General features: G+C 37.4%; 4 protein-coding genes and 1 long non-coding RNA gene across 10 annotated transcripts; 3 read left to right on the forward strand and 2 right to left on the reverse strand.

Moving 5' to 3' along the window:
- Positions 1 to 3,329: 3,329 nt before the first annotated feature.
- On the forward strand, positions 3,330 to 10,680 carry LOC107227046 (snRNA-activating protein complex subunit 3). 3 transcript variants are annotated; one of them, XM_046740237.1, is made up of 6 exons: positions 3,330 to 3,694; positions 5,148 to 5,346; positions 5,462 to 5,689; positions 5,961 to 6,202; positions 6,918 to 7,217; positions 9,717 to 10,680. In XM_046740237.1, the coding sequence occupies exons 1-5, from the start codon at positions 3,492 to 3,494 to the stop codon at positions 7,171 to 7,173; spliced, it is 1,128 nt and encodes a 375-aa protein (XP_046596193.1). In that variant the 5' UTR covers positions 3,330 to 3,491; the 3' UTR covers positions 7,174 to 7,217; positions 9,717 to 10,680. The 3 variants fall into 3 exon arrangements, with proteins under 3 accessions (XP_046596193.1, XP_046596192.1, XP_015523561.1); XM_046740236.1 differs by having other exon boundaries at positions 3,331 to 3,694; positions 5,462 to 5,734; positions 9,612 to 10,680; XM_015668075.2 differs by having other exon boundaries at positions 3,333 to 3,694; positions 5,462 to 5,734.
- Positions 7,509 to 13,306, reverse strand: LOC107227045 (protein O-mannosyl-transferase TMTC4). 3 transcript variants are annotated; one of them, XM_046740224.1, is made up of 12 exons: positions 13,035 to 13,306; positions 12,642 to 12,867; positions 12,025 to 12,208; positions 11,527 to 11,706; positions 10,993 to 11,253; positions 10,710 to 10,909; positions 9,584 to 9,970; positions 8,792 to 8,899; positions 8,569 to 8,710; positions 8,073 to 8,187; positions 7,773 to 7,955; positions 7,509 to 7,685 (listed from the first exon to the last, which is right to left on the reverse strand). In XM_046740224.1, the coding sequence occupies exons 1-12, from the start codon at positions 13,069 to 13,071 to the stop codon at positions 7,564 to 7,566; spliced, it is 2,145 nt and encodes a 714-aa protein (XP_046596180.1). In that variant the 5' UTR covers positions 13,072 to 13,306; the 3' UTR covers positions 7,509 to 7,563. The 3 variants fall into 3 exon arrangements, with proteins under 3 accessions (XP_046596180.1, XP_046596179.1, XP_046596181.1); XM_046740223.1 differs by having other exon boundaries at positions 7,773 to 7,988; XM_046740225.1 differs by lacking the exon at positions 7,509 to 7,685 and having other exon boundaries at positions 7,817 to 7,955; positions 8,054 to 8,187.
- A 79-nt stretch (positions 13,307 to 13,385) lies between these two features.
- On the forward strand, positions 13,386 to 17,296 carry LOC107227037 (jerky protein homolog-like). Of its 2 annotated transcripts, XM_046740232.1 has the most exons (4): positions 13,386 to 13,465; positions 14,805 to 15,133; positions 15,443 to 16,534; positions 16,622 to 17,296. In XM_046740232.1, exons 2-4 carry the CDS (start codon positions 14,815 to 14,817, stop codon positions 16,789 to 16,791), a joined length of 1,581 nt encoding a protein of 526 aa, XP_046596188.1. In that variant the 5' UTR covers positions 13,386 to 13,465; positions 14,805 to 14,814; the 3' UTR covers positions 16,792 to 17,296. The 2 variants fall into 2 exon arrangements, with proteins under 2 accessions (XP_046596188.1, XP_015523546.2); XM_015668060.2 differs by lacking the exon at positions 13,386 to 13,465 and having other exon boundaries at positions 14,658 to 15,133.
- On the reverse strand, positions 16,241 to 20,600 carry LOC107227038 (isoaspartyl peptidase/L-asparaginase-like). Its single transcript, XM_015668061.2, has 3 exons — positions 19,861 to 20,600; positions 17,436 to 18,115; positions 16,241 to 16,302 (listed from the first exon to the last, which is right to left on the reverse strand). Exons 1-2 carry the CDS (start codon positions 20,122 to 20,124, stop codon positions 17,438 to 17,440), a joined length of 942 nt encoding a protein of 313 aa, XP_015523547.1. The 5' UTR covers positions 20,125 to 20,600; the 3' UTR covers positions 16,241 to 16,302; positions 17,436 to 17,437.
- On the forward strand, positions 20,581 to 21,115 carry LOC124294549. Its single transcript, XR_006904429.1, has 2 exons — positions 20,581 to 20,699; positions 20,924 to 21,115. It is a non-coding gene; the product is annotated as an uncharacterized LOC124294549 (long non-coding RNA).
- The last annotated feature ends 223 nt before the right edge of the window (positions 21,116 to 21,338 follow it).

Below are 21,338 nucleotides of genomic sequence, written 5' to 3' on the forward strand. Positions count from 1 at the left end.
TAGGCCGAAGTTCTACTGCCGAGTTGGAGTACCCCAGCTCGGGGGCAAGAAAACCGCTTTTCGGCATACTATCTTGCACCCGATCCAGTAAGCGCGACGCGGCACCATAGCGCGCCCTCCCGAAGGAGGCACGCCCGGGCGACCGCACCTCGCTCCCCGGGGGTAGTCGGCTGGGGTCAGAAGGTAGGCTCAGTTAGGGCCGTCTACTTTTCTCAACCGGGCTTCGGACCGGCTATGGCAGTCGCCCCTGGTCGGGAGCCCCACTCCGTGGGGACGCGCGATAGCCCCCTCCCAAGGGATGTTTTTCGCTCAGGAGTTCGCTCTTGTATCATGCTATCGGCTCCAAGGCCCCCTCTATCTTCTACACTCTCCCATCATCTATGTGGTTGAGAGAAGAAAACCCTCTAGTTCAATCCCGAAATCTATCCCGAGTATCTATAATGGCCAATTTACCACTGTTCTTCAATAAATAAATAAGTAAATAAATATATATATAAATAAATAGATAGATGCGTGAGGTAATTAAAACGTGGTGTCCAATAGATAAGATAAGAAACGGTAGGTCAGTACGATAAAAGTATGTCAATAGACTAAAGTGTAAATATCCACATTCCATTATATAAGTGAGTGTGTAAAACTTAAAAATTAAAAATTTTTAAACTTAAAAGATGGTCTTTTTTGTCTGAAGCCCTTATTCCTATCGTCCTTATCTTTGGTTGAGATGATCTCATAGATTATTGCAGCGATCTCCTTCCACCTTATCTTGCTGGAGAGCGACTCCTCGACAATGTTGTCCGGGCTTGGTGGTTCCCCTGTCCTCGTCTGCCAGGATTGACTTCTTACTGTATCCCAATTTTGGCACCTAAAAATTGTCTGCTCGACGCTGTCTGTGGCCGCAGTACAGAGCCACATCCTGCCGCTGTTCGCTTCCGGAATCTGTACAGGTATTCGTTGAAGGTCCCGTGTTGCGGTGGTCCCTTCACCTGTTGCACCACTCTTGTCTCGCCCAGGACGTCGCCTACCCTACCCCACCCTGCCCTACCCTACCCTACCCTACCCTACCGTACGCTTCCCTACCCTACCACTACTCTCACTCCTACTCCAAATCCTTCTATAACTCCTAACACTCCTACGTCTACTGCTATTCTTACTTCCATTTCTACTTCAACTCCTACTACAATTTCTAACATTTCTTCTACAACTCCTAACACTCCTACTCCTACTCCCGCTACTTCTGCCTACCACTTGCTATAACCTTTGACCACTTCGGTCCTTCTCGTCCACCTGGTCCTCCTCCTTGATTTTGTCCTCGTCCTCTTCATCCTCCTCTTTCGCCTCCTTCTTCTCCAGCCACCTTTCATCACCGCTAATCACCTTCGACCACCGGCGATCACCGCCAACCACCTTCAACGACCACCGGTAATCACCTGAGGTTATACGTTGAATAATAATTATTATTTTAGGATAAGAACGCATAAAAAATATTGTGCAAGGATCTATATAATTAATTAATCAATCCATAATATAATAAATTCTATTAGCGCATTTACAGCCACTGAATTTGTGCTTGCGAGAAAAATGAATGGAAATAATTCATTGTTAATGTGACAAGCTTGATCAATTTGAGATAAAATATAATTACAATTGCCATTGAATATTATGAAAATGTAAAACTCACCAAGCACGAATTCTCGTCCTCCTCCTCTACCTTGTTCTCCTTGTCTTCCTCGTCCTCCTCCTCGTCCACCTTCAACCACCTCCAACCACCTCCAACAACCACCGATAACCACATCGGGTTATACCGTGAATAGTAATAAATATTTTCACTATAAGAACACATCAAAAATATTGTGCAAGTGTCAATATAATTTTTGTATCGACACATTCTACCGAGAAAATTATGATAAAATTACAAAATATTATATATTACATTCGCAATGCATATCGCATTGATAGCACAAAACATGACGTTTTCAATAATCATACTTGTAAGCTTGAAAATTAGTCTGGAGGGTCAAAAGTCACCAGGTCAAGGACCTGGACAGCCAGAACTACGGAACGCTTGTTCTGGAAGTCGAGTTTCACCAGGTAGCGGACCTGGAGCATAGAAACTACAAATCGCTTGTCCTGGAAGTCGAGTTCCTCCAAGTAGTGGACCTGGAGCGCAGAAACTACGGAGTGCTTGTCCTGGAATTCGAGTTGCACCAGGAAGCCGGCCCGGAGCGCAGGATCCAGAAGGTAGAGAACCCGGTAAGCGAAATCTGCGGAGCGCGATTCTCATCCGTCCGCTCTACTACGCGGTTGTTTCCAGACTGAGGAATTCGGCTAGCTGATTAGTATAGATTGATGACGTCAAGAGAAAAAAAATTTTGTGTGACGTCACTTTTTGAACACCCGAACATCCGAACATCCAAACTTTGGTTTCGAACTTTAATACTATGTATGAGTATGATGTATGATGTATGATGTATGATGATATGATATGATGTATAATGATTTCAGTTTTTACATTTCAGACAAGAAATACGTACTTTATCTTTCCTGCCGATTCTAGACTCAAGCGGCTAGGCCCTCTGATGGTCAGCCGTTGACTAAAGATATATTCTTCAGTTAACGGGTTAGCTAATAACGCTGCCGTTCTGCGACAGTTGGATGATAAAAATTTTTGCCCGTACCTTTCAAATGTATGTTTAAATACACTCGAAGTTTTAAGAAGCCATCTTTCCGTGGCAATAAACAAAAGAATCGCCGTCAATCACCTTTTTAGGTCATTAAATCAGGACACTGCGTTAAATACTGTCTCATATACGAAGCATCCATTTCATCTCGATCAAAATTAGCGCATCCGTGCTGTATTACAGTTACTCTGAATTTTTTTCCATACGATCGCTTTTCGAAAAACAATTCTGCTTCTCCACCCAACGTAGATAGTTCACTTGCGACTAGTTAAAACAGCGTTTCGATTCTATGCCTACGAAAATTCAAGTTCGAGAGAGCAAATGAAAAGTCGTTGGAATAATTATGAATATTAATGTTATAGAATGCGTGGACGAGCAGGGGACGAGGAGGACAAAGGTGGTCGGAGGTGGTTGGAGGTGTTCGGACATGGTAGGTGGTGGTTGATGGTGGTTGGAGGTGGACGCGGTTACGCGTCTTCTCACGGTGATGATCGAACTGATTGATAGACATTTCTAAGTCGCAGTCAAAAAGTAGTCTCACATACTCGCTTTGTACCGACTCAATCTGAAACTTCCATACCGACACTACTTTGGCTGCTACGAATGTTGGTGCGAGCCCGTTAGGTAGAGTCGATAGAGCAGAACCCTCCTACGTTCCCAGGCCCACTGGGCCCACTTGCCCGCCGTAAACTAGTCACAAAAATTTAACCAGGGATATCCATCTTTATATTCTTCAGTCAACGGTAATTATCAATCCTTTCGAAATAATAAGGTGAAAAATAATCAGGAAACAGCAACAGTGAGTTTTAAATAATGGATGAGGTTTACGGATTCTACAACAAGACCAGTTCTGAGACGCTGGACTTGGCAAAATACTTCAAAGAATACAACGATCTAACTAATCTCAAAAGTTTGGCAGGACTAAGGTCAAACAGAAATGAAAAAGCTGGGATTCTCGAAATAATGCAGATGGATGTAAACGATGAAGACTTCGCAGTTTTATCCGAATATTGCAGGTAATCAAACGCAATTTGAATGGTTAGCATCCTTAAATGTAACTTGCCCTAATCTTGTTCAAAATTTACTCCCAACACTAATCCACTGAAATTTCATAGAGTTCAGTGCACTAATCTAACCCAATGTAAGATCCAACTTGATTCTAACTTATCCCGATTCGAAAATTAACCCAATTCTAACCTAACGTGATACAACATCTTACCCCTAACTAACTTGAACTAATATTAAATTTAACTTCAGAGCAATTTAGTTTCTTAGATTAATCAAAAAATGATTGAATAGCTTAAATAAAATTGTAATGAAATTTTTCGATAGTAAACATCATTTAGTGACAACAGTATTGTTTACATTGTCTCTGCTGTTGTACTGTAAAAAAAATTATATATATTCAAGTTTCTGAGACGTGTGAAAACCTAATTGAATTATATTAAATTATCAAATAGTTCAAGTATTCATTACAAATTAAAATGCAATTCAACTGAATGAAACATGAATCCCGAGTCAAACTCATTTGTTTCTCAATTTTTTCACCTTTTAAAAAACTTCTCTACAACAAATTGAACATGACCTGAAACTCTTGGCAATTTAAATATCTGCAGAAAATCAATAAAAGCTTTTTGGCAAGTTTTAACTTTACAGGTATTGCACATAAAAATTATACTCTATCCGGTGAGAGATCATCATAGCCGTGTGCAGGTTTGGGCCTAATGGGAGATAGCGGAACTCGCTACTTAGTATCGTACCTATAATTTCGTACGTTCATGTCCTGCACCAAAGATCTATGCTCTATAACAGTGATCTCATTGCACTTGAAATTTCACAAATCCGAACTCAGTCGCTACTTTCTAACGACTGGCCCTCGACGGTTTGAAATAAACCATTCGGTTTGAAATTAATCATTGGGTTCGAGTAGCAGGGTTACCCTTGTCGGCTGTAGTCGCGTTTGGCCAGCTGAGACCGGTTCGGTAACCTGGAGTGGGTATAATGAGCAGCGCATTGGGTGGGATCTGATCAAACTGGCTTTGAATTTGGCTTTGTAAGTGTGTTGATCTGTTACCGGACAGAGTATACAAGCCTTGCGTACAGACTGAAATTTTGCATTACAATTTTCGAATTGATGTCTTAAGAACTCTAGAAGTTCTGACAAGTTGAATACATGAAAATAATCACCTCGATCAACTTCAGAGCTATTGAACAGTTCTCTCACCTTCACACAATATTGTATTAAAAGCTTACTGTATGACCAATTTATTCCAAACACTCCTGAGAGTGTTTAAACGCTTGCTATAAGAAAATAAACTTTTCTATCAAGTCTTCCTGATAAACAGCATGATTTCTAAATTCTTAGAAATTGCATTTCGCACAACATTTTGTCAGTTTTAGATGAGAAGAGAATGTAAAATCGTAAGCTTTCGAATATGTGACCAAGATTTGAGCGTGAATTTTTTGCAGCATTGAAAATTTGACAATACCTGGTGAAAGTTTTGAGAAATACGATGACACAAGGTTGGGCAATCGCAAAGGGACGTATGAAGTGAAAGAGATACCGAAAGACGTTAATCTCGAAACACTGACGAAACTCAAAGAGAGAATAGGATTGCCTCAGCGACCATTCGTCCACAATTTAAAATATAGAAGCGAGATATGCATAGTGAGTCAATCGATATCCTTTTATCGAAAATTCAAAATTCTTTTACTATAACTTAGAAAATGTTAAGTTTCTTGTTTGCTTTAAAATGCTCTTCTTGTAATGCAATTATTTACAGGAACCAGAAAAAGTCGAGACGTTCAAATGCAACTCTTTAATGGAGCCGGGAAACGAGATGCTTGTCTTTGTGCGAATTTATGCACCTTTCGTGCATCAGCATCGACTGAGCAGTGTCTACGTGTCCAAAATATTCACCACTCACATTGTAGCTATCCTTGGATCGCAAACGTTGGCTGAACTCAGGGACATCATATCGTGCACATCGGATTTATCCATAGCTAAAGAAGTTAGTGCTAACCCAGATGCTGGGGCAAGACAGCCACAGGCTAAAGTGAGCAGTTATTGCTTAACTATGAATCAAAACTTGGGAGATAAGAAAAAACGATTTGAGAAAATTATTTTACAATTAGCATCTTCAAAATGTATAATCTGGTATTTTTGATCCAATTCTAATGTTCCTTGTTCTCATTATATCAAACATAGAAATCTTCAATATAACATTCTCAAATCGATCGTTTTTTATCCATCGTACAATATTTTTGTACCTTTATTTCCAGGAAGTTTATAAATCCGGATTTTTCTACATCGAAAGCACATTTTACAACGATTTTCGTGACCCAAGTAACATGGACAACAGCGAAGTGATCAGAGAATGGGCGAAGAAACGGAATTTGGGACCGTTCAAAACTGCATCAATGGAAAGCGTCACCATCAATTCACTCTCTGTGAAATTTGGCTACCCTTGGGTCTACCAGCATCAAGGAACCTGTGAGCATTTGCTTGTGTTTTCTGACGCCAGGTGAATTGGAAATTGCAATTTTCATTAGCTCTATGAATTCACTTTGATGTGTGGAGAAAAAGAAGTATCATCTACTTTTTTCTATGTCATTCGATGAATAGCACATCAATTTATTTTTGAAGACAATACTTGTTGTTAACTTTATTACGAGATGATTGTAAATTGAGTATTTACCAAATTATTGCATTAGTAAGGTGAGATCTGTTTATGATGTAAGAATGAAAAAAAAATTACACATCAATGCTGCACTTCAAATCACTTCAATATTGTTAAAAATCTAGTAAATTCGTTCGATTTCACTTTACGATGGCTCGTTTTATTCAGAAGATTATTATTTTATACAAGTGACGAAAGTACTGTTTTTTTTTTTTTTTTTTCATCTTGTAGGTATTGTTAAATATTGAATTACACGTTGATCAACAAATTGCAATATTTGAATCAACCGTTCAAAAAAAGAAAATCCAATCTGTTTCAGTGAATTTGAAGAAAATAATTTTCTGAATGAAAACAAGCCATCATGAAGTGAACTTGAACAAATTTACTACACTATTATCACTTTTAAAATATTGATTTTGGGCCTTCAGTTTTCCTCAATCACATTTAGTTACCCAAGTTCTGGTTTCTCCATTATTGCAAAGTTCTTTTCAAACAGCTTCGTTCTTTGAAACGTTCTCATCGAAAATCAATCTTTTCATTCCATTTTTGATATCCTTAGGCTGATCGGCCCATCGGACAATTTGACCATATCCAGCTACCCAAGGATCCACAGAATGCGAGCGAGTTCGACGAAGTATTGCATGGTCTGCGGAGTGTTCGCAGCATCCTGGATAACGACGCACAACGACAGGCTGCCGCACGATCCTTGTTACTTTTGCACAACTTGTTTTCACTCCTTCAATTACATCGACGGTAAAAAGATAGAAAATTTCTTGGCTTATCCTGTGCCTTTCGGCGACGTTGCTCAGGACTGAAGAGAAATCCTTCTACCATGTTCTCGAAGTATATAACTATTTGGGTAAGCTTGCATTCATTTATTTTTGCTCGAGGCAATCTTTGAGACAAAAAGCGAAGTTGAAGATCGTGAAATTTATATAACTAAGGATTTTTAAAAAAAAATCAGTATTTCGAAACTATCATTAATCTGGAATTTATGAAACAGTGATATAGTGAGTCGTTCTCACAGTTTGGTAACTTGACTCCGTCAAATTAATTAAAAAATCTTTTAACAATCATTTCCATTTGACGTTTAGTTACTAATTTCAACCTTGTCAAAAATTGAGTTTTTAAATCAACACAATAACCCAAATCGCGTAAATTTGCTTTTATTTACGTCTAATACATCGTTTCAATAAATAAAAAAATCATCCGATTCTTAGCTTCTTCAAGTTATCTCTTGCGCTTTGCAAATTGGGATTTATTCCTAAGGCTTTTGTGTACATTCTTTCCGCTTTCCGGTGCTTGTTCCATCGGTGGTAAAGGACACCTGATTGAAAATTGAATCAGGCCTCATTATCTTTCTGTTTTTGGTAATTTTTCTGTTGTATTTATTTATTCCGCACAAATCACTCACCCAAATTTGTGTAGAAGTTTGGATTTGACGAATCCCGCGAAATTGCGTGATTAAATTGCTTCTCTGCTTCTTCGAACTTGCCCGCCTTACCAAGTATGTTACCGATATTGAAATATATCGAAGCCTCTTCTGGCAGATACTTCAACGCTTTATTACCAACTGATAACGCTTTATCTCCATATCCTGAGTAAGTAGAATATTGAAAGAAAATGTAATCTGTGACAAATATTTATACACAATATAATTCCGATTTTTTTTATCCATATCTCTTTTCTCTATACTTTTGTGTTCAATTCTTGCCTAAATCGTCCAGCAATAGAATCATGTTCGTCCATGCGCGTTTATGATTTGGTTTTTGTCTAGTCGCATTTTCCCAGGCCATCAAGGCCTTGTCATATTGTCTTTGTTCCAAATACTGAAAACAAACAATCATTTATCCAGATGATACATTGGATAACTTCATTGATTCGAGCGGTAATCAAATTAGTCTAATTTAAACAGAATTTTAAGTACAACTTCCGGCTAAATAAAATTTCTACTTATTAAAAAACTTTTCTCAAGAAAATAATTCTGACATTTCTTGAATAATATGAGTTTTTTTTTTTTTTTTAGGGAAATTTTCGTAAGAATAATCGAAAACTGTTCAAATACTCCTGGGAAAAAAAAATTGATTATGAATAGAGAAAAAATCGTGTGTATAATAAAAGTGCGTAAATAATTTTCTCGAAATTTCGGTCACTCAAAGCTTTGAAAAGAAAAGGAAAAGAAGTTTGAACAATTGCTAAAACATTTTTACCAAGACCCCAAGATTGTAATAGCAATCTGGGTATTTCGATCTGTGAGAAAGAGCAGTTAAATAACTTTTCTCCGATTCCTCAGGTTTCTTTAACGCTGCCAATACGATTCCGTAATTCATCCAAGCCGCCGCGAAATCCGATCTGAAATTTATAATCAGTCAAAGACGTTAATTCCGTCGAAAGATTTCACTTCTGTTCTTTTTTTTTTTTTTTTTTTCCTACTGTATTTCTACGGCTCGCTTGAGTAGTTTTTCCGCTTCATAATATCTCTGTCGATCCTTGAGCAAATTACCCAAATTATTCATAGCTTGAGCATATTCAGGATGAAGTCTGAAAAACAAAAAATTGCGCCGTCGCGTAACCGGTTTAGGAGTATTTACGAGAATCGGAATAGTTTTTTCTCAAAACTTCAAATCGATTCAACGTTTTTCATAAAATGATCTTGATAATGTCAGAAAGTGTGCTCTGATCAGCTAGAGCTGAATAACTATCGTACAGACTTTTAATTTATTTATTTCTGTACAATACGGGCTTTGAGGTCGTGTTTTGCAAATTATTCAATTATCATTTATCGGTGCTAGCCTTAGAGCATATACTTTACCGGAAGTAGCTACCCATCCCGTCAACCTCGTGAAAACTGCAGCCAAAGTGATGAGACAGATATATATTCGAGCTGCTCCGTCTCTCTCACTCGATCAGGTGTAGAGCGAGACAGATTATAACCGACATATACCTCTCTCTCTCCTCCGCTACACTTTCTGGTCACGCGAAGCTACCTCCAGTAGCATGTGCTCTAAGGTCCTAGCTGACAACAGCGCACTTCCTAACATTAGAACGATTACATCACAAATAATTTCAATTCGAATCGATGTTTTACGAAAAACTGGAATCATTGTAAGTATTCTTAAATGGGTCAAGAACCCGAGTTTAAAACAGTTTGAAGATCTTTGCTTTAAAATTTTTGAATTGCTCCTGTCTTTCGAATAGAATACTTCATAACAAATCGAATCACACCTTAGAGCCTCATTGTACTCAATTTCAGCATGAGCCGAATCGCCCTTGTCCGCGGCATTCTTGGCGACATTGTAGTGAACCTTTGCATTTAACGGACAGACGTTCAGAGCTGATCGGAATAACGTTTTTTCAGTTTTCCACTCGGCGCTTCTGATCCAGGAACGTGCAAAGAAGACTGCCAGCAGAACGAAATACAGCGACAAAAGTGTTCTGCTACAGCCATTGCATTGCTCTATCAGACGCTGAAAACCGATCGCAAATAGCAGGCAGAAACCTGCCGAAGGTATGTACAGCGTCCTTTCCGCAAGAACGAAACCCACCTTGAAAAACAAGTTTGTCGCTGGGAGGAACGGGATCATCAGTAAAGCTAGTCCCATTATAGTGGGGCTGAAAAACAAGAAGAGGATTGATCCTGTGAACTCTGACGTTGGGAGATAAATTTGTTTGTAATTGTTTACGCATCGCGAAGGATAGATTATTAAAAATCACTGTTAATTAGTTTTTGAGACAAATTTGCAATCAGTTCCTTTGTCATTCGCAAGTTATTTTGTCCCGAAAACGAATGAACCTTCATAATTGAGATGTGACAAATTGTTTTTAAGATATTTTAAACTATATCAGAAAGTCAACGTCTTTGAATCGGATATTCCGTAATTGTAACATGATGGTTTGATTCTGAAAGTCAATTTGATTTTGACTGTGTTGTTGAATTACATTGTATATTGTTTTTAAAAATCGCATTTTTTCGTGTCAAAAATAGAGTCTAAGCCTGCGTGATTATTCAACTAATCACCAAACGAACTGGTTTAAAAATACAATAAATCGGTTTATCGGAGAATCTAATTAACCGCAAGGTCGATTATCCAATCAAATGAAAAAACTCAATTAAAAGAGTCGATTAATTGAAAAGACCAATTAAACGATTAATCGAATGCACGAGTATTTGAAACGATCAATTAATTGAAAGAACGATCAATCGAAAAGGCTGATTAATCAATTACTTGAAAAAGAGTATCTTCCCAACTTTGCGAGTTGAGAAGGGAGAAAAAATTGTATCTGGCAAAAATTGTTATTCAATAAAGTCGTGAATACATTGAGTGAGTGTAGAGGATAAAAACAAGTGTACCTTAACTGTCCGCTATGTTTTTCGGACGAAACATAGTAACAGAAAGATCCGAGAACGATCCACAAAGCTAAAACAGCAAGGATCCTCACGTCCAAACCATGAATTAGTGGAACGCAGCCCATCGCCCAGTCAAAAGAGAGCCATTCAGGACAGAGGAGTAACCATGCATTCAGGCTATATATATAATTGAAGTTAAGTACCTTTTGAAAAATTATCATAATGTTATTTTACGAGCATTTGCATCGTTATTATTGCAATAAAGTTGTGTGACGCAGATACTCACGCGCATTGGTAATGGTTCGACGAAAGAAGCAGGGTTATCAACTAGCTGAAAACGCGGCGGGGAAAATCCCATTATACTGAATCTTAGTAAGAGCAGGAAAAATCCGGCTATCGATAGCGTCTTAATGCGCCCGACCAGAGCCCCGTAATTTACTGCCAAAGACTCTTTTGTCTCGTCTGAACACATCTGTCTGAGACACCTCACCATATCGATTGGTAATAACTTATTGACGACGACTAGATCGTAAACACAGCATATGCCCTTAAATCAGAAAACGAAGTTGGAAATTAAACGTTCTAAACCGTATTGTTGACAAACAGAAGAAGCAGTCTTTTAGTCTTTAAAAACGAATTTCTTGTACTGTTCAGCAAGAAACTAAACCACATCTCTACTATATGATCTCAACCATCATCGGCATGAATATCACTATTAGACAGTTTTTAAACAGTTTTTTCTATGTTCCTAACTTTCGATTTAAACAAAATGACCAATTCATTCTTATTAAGGTATCGTAAAGAGTGCAATCACACTTACAATCGCAGTTATCCCAGTTTCTTTGCAAAGCATCGACATCATTATACATAACATACTGAGAGTCATGTTCATCCATTTGGTGAACGATCCTGCAACGAATATAGACTTGCGGTATAACAAAATTGATATCCACATGAACAGTGCGCAAAGCATGTCTGCTCTTCCGACGATACCTGCTACCTGAAAATATCTCAGCTGTGAGAAAAGCTTAGCGTAATTCAAAAAAGGAGCAAACCATACTTCATTTTTTAATCACATCTGCTGTGCTCTTATTTCAACTATTGCCATTAACTGAATATCATATTAATATCGAAGCTTGATCTCATTTAATTCTGGACTAATTTGAAATCGTGGATTAGGTAGAAAAACTTGATGAAATTTTGAGTGGATAGCTAGAAAAATCAGACATGTCAACTAAATGTGAATAGCACTTTTTGTTGCAATTTGTAGCACAATATTGTTTCGAAACATGGTGGAAAATATTGAGAAACGGCTTACCGCCTCTGCGTGAACAGGATGCACAGCAAACAACATCGCAGCATAGAAAGCTACATTTCCAGAACTCTCACCGAGCAATATGTTGTATAAGAATAAAGTGAGAACAGAAACCAGAATGTGGAGTATCACATTTACTGTATGAAAGTCTCTGGGATCTAAATATCCTCTGACGAGATAATGAAGCCTGAAAAATCAGAATTTAACAGTTTGATTTCAGCTCTTCTTGGTGTCTCGAATAGAAACATAATAGCGTACATTTTCGAATGTAAAAAAATAAGACAAAAATATAGACGTTTCATGAAATTGTGGGTAATATTAATTCAAACAAATTATTTGTTCTAATCCATCTACGCAATGATGTTTTTAAAAGTTTCTATGAAATTTCAATGTGTATTATTATTTCAAATAACACTTTTTTTAATAGGGATCATTGAATCTATCGTAACTCAAACACTCATCATGAATTTCTTCATCCTCAATTTGTTGATTTTACATTAATATTTCATTGCCGAAAAATCAGCAGACTTTCTTACATCTTGTAATTTTAATTAAAAAACAAAAAAACGCCGCGTAGAAAAGAGACAAAATTATGCAAGATTAAAATAATAAAAGCATGCCTAAATGTGAGTATTGTCAGAGGGCGATAGGATTTGTGACTCTGTTTGTGTGACAACTTTGTCCCCCAGAAATCATTCTCAAATATTTTGTACATCGGAGCATCCTTGACGTCTTCATTTGTCACTATGGCTTCAGAATCGTCGAATACAAATTCACCGTCGTACGAATTTGCAAAACACAGAGAAGCGGCGATCACCAGAATTATCGCAGTTGGAAGAGAAATGTCTAAAAGAATAAAGTACAATTTTGTAATGCATTTGTAATGAGTAATTGAATTATGGTTGGTGTTACTGTTATTTTTTGTTTGAAAAATTGATAATGTTACAAGTATAATACATTCAACATTATATGTAAGATCATTTTTGTATTATCTAGTAAGTTTATGGAATTACCTTGAAATCCTTTGAGATCCTTCTTCTGTTTTGTCATAATTCGAATCGTTTTTGTTCTTTCTTTTTTATCGACTATTTATTTCTCATTAAATTGCTACAGCTATTTTCATTTGCGTATTGATATTGAATCGGTGTGTTTAAATTTTTTTGCAATCAGCCAGTAGAACACGCTTACTGCTACAAGTGAGTAAATTATACTTCGTTTTATGTCGCATAGCGCTTGCCGATTATCTTTTAAGGACTGTTTTGAATCTCTTTATTATACCATATATTTGACTCAATTTTCACTATTTTTTCGCGCACACATCTCACAGGTGCATCTTACGTTACTCGGTTCAAAGATGTAAAGGAGATTCTGCTCCTACTATCGACATCTGTTATCGTGGCTCTTGCGCAGCTTTAGCAGTTTCAACTGTAATAAGAGATACAAGGTTAGATACCACATGCCAAAGCGCAAGTGCACGAATGCCATGGAATAGGTCTTTGATTCTGCATACGGCTTACGGAATATTCGGTGACATCCTTTTTTTTTTTTTTTTACTTTTATGGAAGATTCCAAGTCCCTTTCCAAAAACGTTGGTTCTTGAGATCTTTATTTAAGGGCATGAAATAGTTCTACTCTTATCCACCTGGTTATTTATACTATTGCGCAAAAATGCGTATGAAAAAAATTAAAAATGAGCAATTGATAAAGTTCATGGACCAAGACACTATTGCAAACTCTTAAGACAATGACCTCGCAACAACAGAACTCAAAACTCCGTCTTGACCGACCGAGGCTGTAATAATCATTGCAGTTCTTCAAATTATTTCTCAACTCATCTTACTTGTTTTAGATAGTTTTTAAAATGTAGAATAATTACGGAACGTCAAGATATTCCCACACATCGACACAACAAAACAATTCCTTCTGTCAAAATGCCTGCTTTTTAATTCTCCGAAGATTATTAATTAGCTTGCACATAATGCGCCCATCTTAATTTAGGCTTGAATACAACCGACAATTCAATTTTCAGATATGCTCATTCTTAAACATTTACGTAAATGGTAATGAAATTTGTGCTTTGTATTTTCTATTAGATGCTTAAAATTGCGAAAAACTGGGTTTTTCCTTCTGTTATTGTCACCAGGCTCAAAAATAAGCAAAATATATCAATTTTTATACAGACTATCAAAAGAATAGCCGCCTTGTTTCATCACAATTAAACACGAAAAAAATGTCATGTAGATTTCACGTCCGCTGTGTTGCATATATGGACAGCACTTTTTTGGGGTCAAATCTACATCAATTGTGGTAAATCTACCTAAGCATATTGTAACTATTACTATTGGTTTGTAACTCTTATTATCAGATTTGTAGATCTTGTCATGATCGCTGTAGATTTAACTTCAAAACAATGATGTACATATATTTACCACGCATGTAAAATGAGCATACCCTCAATTTCACCAATTACCTCATCTGCATTCGGCACTGTTTTCATCTCTTGAATGACGAACATTTCAAACAATTATAGTATACGTAACTTTTGTCGGTCAAGAAGCAGTAGGACTGTAGAGACCAATGTTTTCATCTCAGAATATAGCTTTGGGCATTTAAAATGGCCACCACTGACCTTTGATATACCTGAACACAGTTAGCTTTCGCTAAGAGAGCTCTCGTTGAGGGAGCGGATATCGTCTACCATTTGTTTGCGGACATATATAGTGTAGTATTTTCGTTATTTACCTCTTACCATCAGATCTGATGATCTGAACCAAGCAGTATAGTGTTGCAGTGATGGACTGCGACGGTAATTCAACCAAACGAAAATTGAACAATTTTACACTGAAGCAGAAGATTGACATATTGAACAACATCAAATGTGGGAACAAATCGAGGTACGCCATTTGCCAAGAATATAATATCGGCGAAAGTACCTTGAGAAAATGGATACACGATGAAGACAAGTTGAGGGAATTTTGGAGCAAGAATAACACGTGTTCAAGCCATAAAAAAATACGCACCGAAGATAACCCGCATTTGGGAGAGGCATTATTCATTTGGTACAATGAAAATAGGATATTAGGAATTCCTATTACTGGGCCTGTTTTGAAAGGTGAACATTTTCTTCCACGTATTTGATCTATTATTTTTTTTTTTTATCTTCAGCACAATTGCGTGACACAAAATTCCCAAAAATCACAAAATAATATCGGTACAGCGACTTTTGTCTCCTCAAAACTAAGAAATCTGTTAGATTATTAAGTTTCTGTAAATCTCTTGATTTTTGTGCTTTTAGTATTTTTGTCTACATAGAAGTTTCAAAATTTCCAACTATCCATATAACCGAGAGTTTTACCGGATTTTTATTATTGTATTACTGTTATATTACTACATAATTATTATATTATTATATTACATTCAGCAAAAGCCCGAATCGTGAACAGACTATTGGATGGTAAAAAGAAGTTTTCGGCGAGCAATGGATGGTTAAGTAAGTGGAAGAAAAGATACAACATTCGAGAGCTGTCGATAAGTGGAGAAAAGAAACCGTCAGACGCGAACGTAGTTGAACAATACATAACCGAACTATCGGAGATAATAAACAGAAAATCGTTATCAAGATGCCAGATATTCAACTGTGACGAGACCATTTTAAATTATAAAATGCTGCCGGATCGAATAATCGCGGAAAAAATTGAGGAACAGCAATGGTTGGAAAAAATCAACAATGAACATGTGACAGTTATGGCTTGCAGTAATTCCGACGGCAGTTTAAAGCTGCCGCTGGCGGTGATTGGAAGATCGGAAAAACCGCGCTCTCTCAAAAATATCCAGTCGAGTAATCTCCCGGTATTTTATGCAAGCCAGCAAAAGGCCAGGTTGAATCGTAAGATTTTCAACGAATGGTTCGAAAAAGAATTCGTCAATCGTGTAGCCGGATTTTTAACGGAAAGAAACTTACCTATGACAGCGATACTGATCGTCGATAACGCGTCTTCCCATTTGGCCATCAAAGCATCCTTCGGCGATATAAAAACACATTTTCTGCCGGTAAGTGCGGCTGCTACTTCACTCCTGCAGCCGATGGAACAGGGAATTTTTCAGACCCTAAAAATCCACTTCAAGCATACACTGGTTACTTCCGTCCTCAATGCTCGGGAGGATGGAATAGATGTGATCAGATATTTGAGGTCAGTCAATTTACGCGAGGTCATTCACTGGGTCAATGACGCGTGGGAAGAAATCCGTCCAAGTGGCATCAGTAGGTGCTGGGAAAAACTCCTGCCGGTAATTCGGGAGAATCAAAATGTGCGGAACGCTTCATCCCAGACGATAACTTCATCCGAAATTCTCTGCGCTCTGCACCGAATTGATGAGTTCAAAAATTTGACTGAGAATCAAGTCGATGAATGGATTGCTTATGAGAATACGGAAGCTACATCGTCGACAATAATGACCGACGATGAAATCATTCAAATGGTTTTATGCCAGCGAAACGAGGATGAAACTAACGGTAATAAGCTCTTTTTTAAAACATTTTATGGAAAACTTTCAAAACTCAAAATACTTTAGATTTTTATATGTACTGTGCATTTTTTAGATGAGGAAATTAACTGTGAAGATGAAAACGAAGTCACGGGTACCGATGCAATCAACGCCATAAATCGAGTGATACACTACTTTAAGAAATCGAACTGTATGACCGGGCTAGAAATGTGCAATTTATACAGACTGAAGGGAAGAGCTCTGACAATAAAAATGAAATCGTAGTTCCGCGATGTGTATAATTTATTCTTTGTTTAAGTTATGTTGTTGATCATCATAAAGCTTTATACAGATTTGATAATTCAAAACCGAAAAGAAAACAGTAACAATGATTCATCGATTACATTCATTTATAGTCATTCCATATTTTTCGTACATTTATGGTCATTGGAATTATTTAGAACTATAAAATTATTCAGAAACAATTTGGACCTTTTTTTCAATTGGCATAGATGACAGTTGGTGAATAAAAATTAACGCAGTGATAAATTTTCTCAAATCCTGTTGTTCGATCAACGTCAAATCAAAGTTGAAATATTAAAAAAAATATCATTAAAACTGCGTTTCTTACCAATCGATGTTTCCCATACATCTTATAATCAAGTATAGATCTTCTGAAATATAAAAAAATGAGTTTGAAATTCATTTCGTTCGTCGTAACGATTTTACGATTTTTTCGTTTTCGTACAGACAAGCAATATGGCGTCGCACTGTATTATCAGCTGATCTCTTATGAGTAAATTATATATTTATAAAATCTAGTGCAAGTAGTTATCCTTCCATTTTGTAACATGAAGTTGATACGTAGTACAAAATTAGACAGAAAGTAACTTGAAAATGACTACGAATGATGAGTATTATATTTCTACCGTCAGATAACGTCTACCGATATGTTAGACCCCTCTATCACATCTTTGACGTAATTTTCGCCGGATTCTGCACCGAATCGCAATTTCCCTCGGCGACAGTAGGCCCAAGGCATTCTGGGCGCAGAAAAAGCGACGCCAAATTCTCCGTCACAATCCAAGGCGACGATTCCAACTGATTTTTTGAATCGCCTGGTGGCGGCTTCGACGACATTCTTAACCGCCAGCATTGCTAACTGCCCGGATTTTGCCTGGAGCGACATTTGATCGACAAGATTGAAGCAGAGGCAGGACTGCATTATGGATTCTCCGTGTCCGGTAGCGACGCAGCCGCCAATCGACGAATCGGCGTAAAAACCGGCACCGGCTATCGCCGAGGAACCGACTCTTCCCGCCATCTTGCCACTTCCGCCACCGGAAGAAGATCCGGCGGTGCATCGTCCCTCGGCGTCAATAGCGACCACACCAACAGTGCAAGATTCCGGAGTTCCGGTATCCCATCGATCTCTTGATTGCAGGTGGAAATTCGCGAGGCTGCCGCGAAAAAGCTTCGGAACTTTTAATCCCGCTGCAAATTTTCGCGCCCCCTTGCCAACCAGTAACGAATGCTCGGTCAACTCCATCACGTACTTCGCAAGGGTTATCGGATGATCAACGTCCTTAATCGCACCGACGGAACCGACCTTAAATATTGTTTTTTGCAAATTTGCATGAATGATTACCGCATTGCAAGCAATTATTGTCATGGTGAGATGAATTTTGCAGTCCATGAAAACGAACGCGAAACGATCACCCTGCAGGTCGACACTAGATCGTAATAAAGATGGTTCATAAACCATCAATAACATTGATATTTCAGTTTTTCGAATTTATAGACTAAGAAATGAACATCTCAGATGTTCTACATTTTGAATGAAGAAAACGTAACTGTAAACAATATGTTTGAAATAATTTTTCGGCGAAACAATCAATTGATGATTGACGCTTTTGTACGAAAAAATCTGTACAAAAAAAGTATATTTGAACAAGGCTAATTGATACTCATTTATTGTTTGAGTAAAAAAATTGCGAGTTTATTACGATTCGAATATGCCGTATGATTAGGTAGATGAAAATACTTACGATGTATTGGTATTTGCTGTCGCAGAAACATGAATTGAATACTGACTATGGGACATACTTTATTCAATATAATGCAGATCATTAGGATCCTATTTTGCCCTTAGGATACCAAAGAACTGAAATGTAGCTATATAGCCAGCACGTCATTACAGGACCATCTTTTAACAGATGAGAAAATTGTTGCGTTTTTAGCTGCAATTATATCCGCCAATCGAAAGGTTCGCTTTCTAGCACTCGTTACTCGTGTAGTTGATTTTATTATTGTTGAAAATCAGTCACGATTCCGGTAAGAATGTGAAACGAGGTTTGCCTCAGCAGCTTGAACTTTTTAGAGTCTAGAAACTTTTTGTCCTACAATCAATTTCAAAGTGCTTTGCACAAATAATTGGATGCCCAGGAGCTCAAAGACGTCATCCAGAACAATGGAGGATTGACTTCTAAATGACGACGGTAATATTTTCCATTTCGCAACTGTACCAAATTGATTCTAACAATTTTACAGAAAGATTACATTTTTCTAGTGCTTGACATGATTCGCCACGTATTGCAAAAATAAATTCACAAGAGGAGTTGGCCATCTTTTTCCGCGATACTTGAAAGACAGTATGCATTTGTCTCCGAATCAATTTATAGGCGTTTCCTACAAGTTTGATCCTAAGAGAACAGGAAAAGACATCCAAAACATAATATATTAAAAATTGCGAAAGTACTAACGAATTTTACGTTCTTCGACAGATACTTTTGATTCATTTTTACAGCGACTTAAGTCTACGCACCTATCATCAAAACTGAACAAACTCCGAACGACGACTATTGTGTTTCATCCCGTTAATCTCAAGGGAATGATTCAAATTTCTAGTAGTTTAACTTATTGAAGGGATAAAACTTCGAATTATTCTAACTAACAACGAAACATTTGTAACAGCAATTAAGATGGCGTGGTCCATTCTTTCCTGAAATTTCGACGTTGATAATCATTCGAAATGTTCACCACTTGGAAATTCAACAATTCAGATTTTCGATCCTTGAGAATTGACAACTGAAACACACTACTAACTGGTTATATATGTAAAGTAAACTATTAGCTTTACAGACACTTATTATTGTATCTTTCTAAATTAGTCAACTTCATTTTCCCGCAGTATAATGAGTCAAATATGAGTCAATTAGGCGTTCATAATTGGAACGTTACCCCACAATTCATGATCACTTCATCGACGTCAAACCGCCGTCTTTTTTTCAAAATTGAACTTTCAATGAATGAATTACGCCACCGACAACGTTCAGAGAGCTCACTCTGACTTACCTTCAGGGTTGTGCCGTTCATCATTCCCGCGTCAAGTTCGACCTCACCATCAGCGTTGAAAACTGATCCGTAGCCAGCATTGAAGTGTTGATCATCTTCCAGGATACTTATCGTCATTTCAACCGCCTCGACTGACGGTTTTCCGTTACAAATTGCAGCGTATCCCTGAACAACCGCGTTGTTTAGTGCGACTTGTTTACGGCTAGTCGATGATCCAGAATGCCGAAATTCTATTCCGCCATGCGCTATTATGACTGGATCCATTTTAACGCAACGCTTCAAAAACTAAGCATCAGCAGTCAGGTTAAATACTGCCGTTTTTCGGGTGTAATTTTTGTTAATCATAAATTTTAATCACCAACTGCCATATTGAGAGTTTAATCATCGCGAAGACTTTGAGGTACGGTGTGAATTTAGGCGATTAGAATCACTTGTACAGTTTGACTCAATTTTCAGTCTTTTGGTTATAGAGTGAATCGATCGAATGAATTTTATTTTACTTCGAAAAATGAAATCGTTAAAATGCGCGCTAAATATAATATTAATAAGTACATACATCTGCTCTGACAGTCGTGTTATTTTCATCTTAATCACATTGTTTTTTCAGTGAATTCGTTTACTGGAATTGCACTTGTGTCAACCCGATCAACGCATTCGAAGGTCGTGAAATGTGTATAAATTATACGGAATTCCCGAGTTGAGCTAATCTTTGAGAAGTTTCTACGGATGTACTTTAACTTATTCTGAGACGAAATTCATCGTCGCCATAGTTTTTTCCTCAATGGTGTTTTGCCAACTCTACTCTGCCGTCCACTGTCAACATGAACCATATAATACAAGTGAGTGTCAAATTTTTACACCGAGAAAAATCATTTAGCTCTATATTTTGATACACTGAAACCAAATCAAATATGACCAAACATACAATTATGGATCCTGATGCTGCGGAAACCACCACCAAACAGAATAACTGTAAGTGCGAACAACTAATTTCGTCCGTAATTCTTTTGCCATTCTTTAATATCAACCCAATGCTCATTCCTCATACTTCGGTGCTTTTCAGTGCTTCGATGATATGGACTTTTACCAGTATGCACCTCACCAAGTAAAGAAGGCATCGTTTTTATCAAATGCGCCATCTTCATCCCGATTTAAAAGGCGTTTGGCTTGCATCTGATACTATAAATATATTCAATCGTCAAATTAGTCACAGAAACAAGTGTAACTAGAGAAAATATTAAAGAAATCTTCTTAACACTCTCCAATTGTTTATAAATCAAATTCCGCAACAACCAATACTGAACAAATGTTTTTAGGCGAATTGATAATTAGAATTTTTCGATGTGGCCACAAATGCAGGCTTAACAAAAAAAAAATTCGAAAAATGACTTTTGGTAAATAAATTCAGAGACGGGAATTGTTACAGAGAAGAAAAGAGTCTAGGATGATAAGTGAAATACACTTTTTTGAACAATTTG

Source organism: Neodiprion lecontei, chromosome 5 (genome assembly GCF_021901455.1).
Source record: "Neodiprion lecontei isolate iyNeoLeco1 chromosome 5, iyNeoLeco1.1, whole genome shotgun sequence".
In the NCBI taxonomy this organism is placed as follows: domain Eukaryota; kingdom Metazoa; phylum Arthropoda; class Insecta; order Hymenoptera; family Diprionidae; genus Neodiprion; species Neodiprion lecontei.

What these genes read in the sequence shown, in the direction of transcription:
- LOC107227046 (XM_046740236.1), top strand. Translation starts at nt 3,492, where the DNA reads ATGGATGAGGTTTACGGATTCTACAACAAGACCAGTTCTGAGACGCTG. An exon ending in ATAGAAGCGAGATATGCATA is followed by an intron (nt 5,347 to 5,461) that starts GTGAGTCAATCG and finishes AATTATTTACAG; the next exon opens with GAACCAGAAAAAGTCGAGAC. An exon ending in CTTGTGTTTTCTGACGCCAG is followed by an intron (nt 6,203 to 6,917) that starts GTGAATTGGAAA and finishes TGATATCCTTAG; the next exon opens with GCTGATCGGCCCATCGGACA.
- LOC107227045 (XM_046740223.1), bottom strand. Translation starts at nt 13,071, where the DNA reads ATGACAAAACAGAAGAAGGATCTCAAAGGATTTCAAG. An exon ending in AAACTGGGATAACTGCGATT is followed by an intron (nt 11,254 to 11,526) that starts GTAAGTGTGATT and finishes TTCTGATTTAAG; the next exon opens with GGCATATGCTGTGTTTACGA. An exon ending in GAGTACAATGAGGCTCTAAG is followed by an intron (nt 8,900 to 9,583) that starts GTGTGATTCGAT and finishes TTTGTTTTTCAG; the next exon opens with ACTTCATCCTGAATATGCTC.
- LOC107227037 (XM_046740232.1), top strand. Translation starts at nt 14,815, where the DNA reads ATGGACTGCGACGGTAATTCAACCAAACGAAAATTGAACAATTTTACA. An exon ending in TACTGGGCCTGTTTTGAAAG is followed by an intron (nt 15,134 to 15,442) that starts GTGAACATTTTC and finishes TATTACATTCAG; the next exon opens with CAAAAGCCCGAATCGTGAAC. An exon ending in AAACGAGGATGAAACTAACG is followed by an intron (nt 16,535 to 16,621) that starts GTAATAAGCTCT and finishes TGCATTTTTTAG; the next exon opens with ATGAGGAAATTAACTGTGAA.
- LOC107227038 (XM_015668061.2), bottom strand. Translation starts at nt 20,124, where the DNA reads ATGGATCCAGTCATAATAGCGCATGGCGGAATAGAATTTCGGCATTCT. An exon ending in TGAACGGCACAACCCTGAAG is followed by an intron (nt 18,116 to 19,860) that starts GTAAGTCAGAGT and finishes ACAATATTTAAG; the next exon opens with GTCGGTTCCGTCGGTGCGAT.